The sequence below is a fragment of the Bidens hawaiensis genome, unplaced genomic scaffold, assembly GCF_021521415.1.
Source record: "Bidens hawaiensis isolate Kalapana, Puna unplaced genomic scaffold, B.hawaiensis_p1.1 tig00000097_1, whole genome shotgun sequence".
Taxonomy (NCBI): Eukaryota; Viridiplantae; Streptophyta; class Magnoliopsida; order Asterales; family Asteraceae; genus Bidens; species Bidens hawaiensis.
Window position 1 is genome coordinate 2,256,570 of NW_027491017.1, and position 7,628 is coordinate 2,264,197.

Genomic DNA, 7,628 nt, shown 5'->3' on the forward strand with positions numbered 1-7,628 from the left:
ACTGGTTTAGCTTCCACCCACTTGGTGAAGTAATCAACGGCCACTATTAAAAATTTGACATGTCACGGGGCTTCGGAGAAGGGTCTCATGATGTCAATAGCCCATTTTTGGAACGGCCAAGCGGAAGTTACTGGGACAAGTTCATTCTTCGGTCGCAATGTACTGGAAGCATGACGTTGACAAGAATCACATTTCTTGATTTCCTGTACAGCGTCCAAATGCATCCATGGCTAGTAATATCCCGCATTCATAAGCTTTGCTACCACCATCCTTAGGCCCGCGTGAAGACCACAAATACCTTCGTGAACTTCCCTAATCAAGTAATTTGCGTCCTCGGCGTCCACACACCTCAGGAGTAGGCCGAGGAAGGATCGCCTATACAAGACGCCTTCTTGCATTTGGTAGTTCAAGGCCTTGTGCCTTATCTTTCGAGCCGCGGTCTTCTCTTCTAGTAGAACTCCTGATGACAAGTAAGCCATTATTGGTGTCATCCAGGATTCTACGCCAGTCTGGATTATTAAGACATGGTTATGCGGGATGGATGGGCGATCCAAGACTTCAAACCGGATGTCCTTAGCGAAATGTTCGAAGTTTGTTGAAGCCAATTTGCTAAGGGTGTCCACTGACTTGTTCTCGCTTCTCTTAATATGAATAAATTTGCAAGAAGAGAATTGGAGAATCAAGTCCTTCTCTTGTGAAAAGTATGAAGCCATTACATCATTTTTTGCTTCGTAAGTTCCATTAATTTGCCCTGCGATCAGCATGGAATCCACCCGTGCTTCCAGATGCTTCACCCAAAGTTTCTTGGCTATTCGTAGGCCTGCCAGAAAGGCTTCATACTCCGCCTCATTGATAGTACTCTTGAAATCCAAATTTATGGCGTAAGTAAATTTATGGCCCTCGGGATTGACTAGCCTTAGGCCTGCGCCAGATCCCTCATTACTGGAAGCCCCATCCGTGAACAGTGTCCAAACTTGCCCTTGTTCCGGAGGTACTTGGGGTTGATGTTCAATTAAACATTCTTTTTCTTTGTGCTGCGGGACTTTAGTGACGAAGTCCGCTAACACTTGCCCTTTGATTGCTGGTCTAGGTTTGTATTCGATCGCATGTTCACCCAGTTCGATGGCCCATTTCGCCAAACGCCCAGACAATTCCAGCTTGCTTAATACACTTTTGAGTTTATACCCTGTCAACACATTAATGGGATGACCTTGGAAATATCTGCGAAGACGCCTAGCAGCATAGACCAATGCAAGGACCAGTTTTTCAAGCATCGAGTATCTGGTTTCTGGATATGTCAACATCCTACTGACATAATAAATTGGGGTTTGATCGTTCTTTTTGTATGTCAGTAGTATGGCCCCAATGGCGATGTCAGTTGCTGAAAGGCATAACGTCAAGGGCTCTCCCGCATGTGGTGCTGTTAGGGTAGGCAACTCCATTAAGCACTTTTTGACCTCCAGGAATGCTTGTTCAGCTTCCACAGTCCACTTGAAATGTGCCTTCTTGAGGCAATTTATCAAAGTTGAAACGGACGGGTAAGATTTAGCTGCATGATTTGCTAAGAATCTGTTTAGTGCAACCAATCTTCCGTTGTGTGTCTGTACTTCTATAAGGGAAGAAGGGGAAGGCATGCGGGCTACTGCGTGGACTTTATCCGGGTTGGCATTAAAACCCGCGCCTGTAACAATCACTCCTAGAACTTTTCCCTTTTCCATCCCAAAGGAACACTTGGCAGGATTCAAATTCATGTTGATACTTCTCAAATTTTCAAATGTTTCTTCTATGTCCCTCAGCATTTAATCTTCCTCAATGCTTTTAATCACAAGATCATCCATATATACCTCCAAGTTTCGATCAATCTGTTTCTTAAATGCCTCATCCATCAAACGTTGATATGTAGCACCCGCATTTTTTAAACCAAATGGCATCATCTTATAGCATAATATGCCTTGGTCTGTGCGAAACACTGTCTTGTCTTCATCACCCGTCGTCATACGCATTTGATGGTAGCCTTTGTAGGCATCTAGAAAGCATTTAAACTTGAATGGGGCTACAACATCAACTTTGAGGTCGATTCCCAGCAATGGATAACAGTCCTTGGGACACGTCTTATTCAAATTCTTGAAATCTATGCACATCAGCCACATCCCATTAATTTTAGGGACAATGACTGGATTGGCGACCCGCATCTGATATTGGATTGGGCGGATGATTCTAGCATGTAAGAGGTCCTGAACTTGTACGTTCATTGCTCACATTTGTTCTGGACCCATCTTACGCTTCTTTTGTACGTTGGGTTTACTCGTAACTTGTGCTCTGCAATCTTCCGCGGGACCCCAGTCATGTCCGATGGCTGTCATGCGAAGATGTCAACATTTTTCGTCAGCAGCTGCTTTAAAAATGTCCTCACTATCTCAGAGATAGTTGGTCCAATTGTTACAGTTTGATCTGGGAACTTTTTGTTTAATACCCATTTATCGGGTTCAGTCCGCCGAACTTGCTTCGGAACTTTGCTGGGTTTTGAACTTTCCGTCGAGAAGCAATGGCGATTAATGTGAATGATAGCCACACCGGTGTGAGTCGAAACTCCCACTGCACCGTGCGCTGTAGAGGGACAGACATTAAAGTTACCGATCGCTTCCCGACCCAGGATGATGTCATGTTTTGACGTTGCTGGCAGAACCAAAAACTCAACTTCTTCAGTTCTTGAATGGATTCTGTCACTAAGAGTGACCGGAAAGGATATCACCCCTCGTGGGTGCATCACCTCGCCTCCAAATCCATATACAGGAGAATGAATGGGTTTCAACCTCTCCTTATCTTTTTCATCTAGCTGCTCAAAGCACTGTTCGTACATTACATCCAACGTACTACCAGTGTCGAAGAAAACATACTGCGAGCGATAATGGCCAAAGAGAGCGGTGATAATCAAATGATTCTTGTTACAAGGGCGTCCTTTAATTCGTGGAAAAATTAAAGGCTCATTCTTCGATTCTTCATCCGGAATTTCTCTCATCTTCCCGCCAACCTTGTGTCCGCCTTGAATCATATGGACATTTTGGTCTTTGACATGTTTTTTGGGAGGGCTCTGATTATCTCGTGCGGAGGCCTTACCGGTCCCTGGTCTTGCACCTTCGACCAAGTGTCCCAATTTTCCTGATTTCACAGCCGCCTCAATTTCATTTTTCAGAGCGACACATTCGTTCGTATTATGACCTATGTCGTCATGAAACGAACAAGGTTTCTTAGCATCAAGGAACGATCTCCTTGTGAGTGGTTGCGGTTTCCTGAAATTCATGTTTTCAGTAGTTAGAATTTTTGCAGGTGTTTCCGACAGTGGAATCCAATTGTTAAAGCCTCGAGTTGAGGATCCCGCCTTATTTTTGTTGCCAATCAAAGATTTAGCGTCAAATGACTTAGATGCCTCCCCGGACGGCTGGAGTCTAGACCAAATTGTCCCTTTTACCTGCTTGTTCGGCCGCGGGGTTTGGATTTCAACCTTCAAATTTTGTTTATGGTTATTGGATGCCAAAATATTTTAAGTCCTTGCGAACAATTTCGCTGCGGACATAATTTCATTCCAAGAGGTGGGCATACCATCTCTTCCAGTTAACGTCCAAATCAATTCATCACTCTTCACATTTTTGCGGAAAGCTCCCCGCAACATATCTTCACTTACCCCGCCGATATTGAGGCTTTCTTTGTTAAATCAGGTAATGAAGTCCTCAATAGACTCATTATTTCGCCTAACAATGTCTAATATTTTGGACGGATCACGAGTGTGTTTTCTCTGCTGACTAAAGTGATGGGAAAATTTGGCTACAAAGTCTACCCAGCTCTAGATTTGTCCGTTTGGAAGCTTCTCAAACCACTCTCGCGTTGCACCCGTAAAAGTTAATGCGAACATGTGGCACCAGTAAGAAAGAGTCCAACCACTAACTCCTCCTACAGCCACGAAGGTCAGCAAGTGATCACTGGGATCAGTCATCCCATCATATTTCCCTATGGATGTCGGGATTTTCACATTGACAGGGAATGGGGCAGTTGCAATACGCGCAATAAACTTTGATTATTAAGCAAAAGAAGCTGGTTGGTATGGCTTAGAAAAGTCTTCCTCAACATCACTGTGATAACCCGCCTGGCAAACTACTGCTCGCGGATGGCTAGTTCCCTCATGCAAATGAAGTCGGCTATCGCCGTTTTAGTAACTGATATCACCTGGACGATACGATGGATCGTAACTGTCGTACTCGTCAAGGTAAGATGGCACCCTCATGACCATACGAGGACGGTCATGCTTCCTCCAAACTTCTCTGGGATCTCTCTCCGTCTGAACACTGTGACGGATCTGGCTCCTAGAAGATTCATCATAATTCAGGGTACGAGCATGAAGTCGCTCTTCACGCACTCTACGCTCATACTCCGCTACAACATTCTCTTGTTGGATATGGAACCACTCATCGGGAGACAAGGATCCCCTAGCTTTGGAACTATGATGATGAGTTCTTGCTGGTTCAGAATCGTCAGAATCATCTTCCAGACCTAATTCTGAATGAGTCCGGCGAGTTTCTCTCGTAATTCGCCCTTAGTTACCACGGTTGGAACCTTCCAGCGCTGTGACATGCCCTAGATCTGTTGGAGTAGGGCCTGCTGGTGCCGTGATATGTCCCAAGTCACCTGGAGTTGAACTTCCAGGTGCCGTGATACGTGCGAAAACACCTGAAGCAAAGCCTCCTGGTGTTTCAGTATTAGTGGTACGTGAAACAGGTACAGGGGTTCCCGTCGCCCCTCAGGAAGCTTACTCACATCGTACAAACCAAAAAACCAACAAAAACTCTTGCAGTTCTAACACCAAAATGGATTGCGCCAATGAAGAAACATAGATCTAATCCTCTTGACGGGTCCTAGATCCAATGAGTCTACAAGGTAGGATACAATAACAACCAACACTATATGAGCACAACTTCCCAAAGTCCAGTGATCGGAACCTGCAAAACAGACACCGTGAGCTCGTTACGGGAAGTACAATAGGGGGGGTCTTCCTGTAACCACCATCCGACGTGAGAATAAGTACAGTTCTGACAAGGAGGAAGTACTCAAGTAAGCTTTGTAATAGTTAGGAGTGAATGAATACCTCATGGAGATTAAGAGGGTATTTATAGCCGAAGGATGTGGGAATGTGATTGGGCCAACTATCCCTTTCTAGAAGATGCCCTCGTAACCACCTGGACACGTGCCCTCATATGATAGGTTGAGCTATACGTTGCATGTGCATGGGTATAACAACCTGGACATGCGTCATTCTATGATAGGACGAGTTAACTCCTAGCCATGTGCACGGTTATAATAACCTGGCCATCTGTCCTTTACTTATTGGCTTAGAGATCACGTATTTCCCAAGAAAGCATCTTGGTAAATCTTCTAGAAGGAAATCGGTTATTTACAGCTGTCCTGTTGGCATTGCTTTCTGGTCATTTTGGCGGGTGAATGTGCTATTATGCGGATGACGTCAGAAGATGCCTGGATGCTTCCGCGTGTGATATAAGAATGTTCTTCCTTTTCAAAGTTATGCGGGTGATCCATATGTCCCGCGGGTGTCTTGTGAGGAGTGTTCCTCTGACCCGCGGGTATCGTTTAAGGGTATTTGGGTTTTTTGGTACCCTATCTCTATACTAAAGTAACACCAGAGATATATATTGTTTCTGATTTGTTTTACAGTTGATCAAAATTTGTTCTTTTGGTAAAACAAAATCAAATGCAGTGGCGGTATTGTCATGGCCAGTGGTGAAACTTTTCATTAACTACTATTAGTGATTGCTTTGTCCCGCTTTCCTTCCCCTCTTCGCCCTAAACATGTAAGCTTTAATAAATTATAATCTTCTCGTACTGATGTGATTTAATGCTAAGAGTGTCTTGATTGAACTTGAAATGTTTTTAATATCGAACATGTGCAGTGATAATGAAAAATCTTGATATATCAACCTTGTTTCGCTCTATGGTTTGATTTTTCATTTTATTTTTTTCTGCAAATTGTGTAAAAAAGTGGCAAGGTTGAACATGTTGGATTGTTTGTTAAATTGAATAGTTGAAGGAATATATAACATTTTCTGATGAGCTGAAAGTGATCTTAACAAGCATGAATGAGAAGAACAATGATGTTGCGACTTTCTATTAGTTTATACCATTAGAAAGTTCTAAATGAGTATGTAAATGTTGATTAGTAGGTTTTGGTTTCACTAGCTAGAGTGGATATGGAGTTTGATGTCGTTAATTTTTCAGTTAGTGTTGAATTGTCTATATTTGTATATTTCTAACAATTTGTAATTAGATATAACGTGCAGCTTGGTTGTTTTTATACTGAGTCTATTGCGGTGAATCTTTTGACAAGCGCCACCATGAAGGTAAACTGTCCAAACTCCAAATGGTGATCCATTTGTTTTCTAGATAACTGTTATGACACTTATTTTTGAATGGTACACAGCTTGTTTATTAATCAAATTATGCCGACTTTTGTGGCTTCGATATTGTAATTATAGTGATGCGCTTACTTTGTATTTCGTATTTTGGTTTCTAAACATACCTAACAAAAATGAGCGTAGCATGTTGTGTTTGTTCGTTTTACTTTAAACGAACAAATGATCTAAATTATTGAACGAGAATGAGTAAAAAATATCGATTATAAATAGTCCGTGCAATAATAAGAGAAATGCCATAATCTATAGGTTTTTTTTGTCAAAGTGCAGCAAAGTTGTCTTTCTTTTCTAACATACAAGATTCATTATTCGTGTACTTTCGTTTTTATGTTAATTTAAACAGTCGCGTCTGGTCAATGGGTTTTTTTGAGTAAAATGAGTTCAGGTCGAAATGAGTTATGATCGGAATGAGTTCGGGTCGAAAATGGGTTTTCAAAAGAGTATCAAATTGGTTCACGTCAAAACGGGCATGTCAAAAAGTGCAATGATCAGAATGAATTCGGGTCGAAACGGGTGGTTGTATTGAAATTCAATAATTGGACTGATTCAATAACATTTTTAAGGGAGTTTGGATTTTAATTACAGGTCAAAATTTGGTTACAGGTCAAGGAGTTAAAGAAGGATGATATTGATCATATAAGCAGGATTGCTCTTGCATGCCCATTGCCACATTGGTTGTTATACAACACCTAAAAACAAGGTTTATTCACTTTTTTTCCTTGTGTTTTAATATTCTGGAAACAGTTCAATGACAGCTACAATTTTATGTAGATTACCGGTGAAATTGTTCTTATGCACCAAGAGAAGCGTAGCTTTACATAGTAGACATATAAGGCATATCTGAAAGGCCAGATATCAAAATAATTAATTGAATAACTTTATGATTTTGAATAGCATCATGAGCATGCATTTGTACCTGATATGTAACACGGATATATTTCATGTCAATCTTCTTGTCATTCAGTTTTTCATATTGTTAAAATTCTATTCACAAGTGTGGACATCTCCATAACTAGTATGGAGACCAAAATAGGGAATCCTAAACACCCCCTAGAAAAAGCGTGCAATGGGAATTACCACAATGGATCAGACATTAGACCACATGTAATGGTGCGTTATGGCCGCGTTATGGCTCCAAAACGCGGGGGGAAC

At 42.0% G+C, this 7,628-nt stretch overlaps 2 protein-coding genes across 2 annotated transcripts; both read right to left on the reverse strand.

Annotated features, from left to right (window-relative positions):
- Positions 1-230: 230 nt before the first annotated feature.
- LOC143559665 (uncharacterized) lies at positions 231-1,751 on the reverse strand. Its single transcript, XM_077048190.1, has one exon. It carries the CDS (start codon positions 1,749-1,751, stop codon positions 231-233), a length of 1,521 nt encoding a protein of 506 aa, XP_076904305.1.
- A 608-nt stretch (positions 1,752-2,359) lies between these two features.
- On the reverse strand, positions 2,360-3,301 carry LOC143559857 (uncharacterized). Its single transcript, XM_077048327.1, has one exon. It carries the CDS (start codon positions 3,299-3,301, stop codon positions 2,360-2,362), a length of 942 nt encoding a protein of 313 aa, XP_076904442.1.
- Between the last annotated feature and the right edge of the window lie 4,327 nt (positions 3,302-7,628).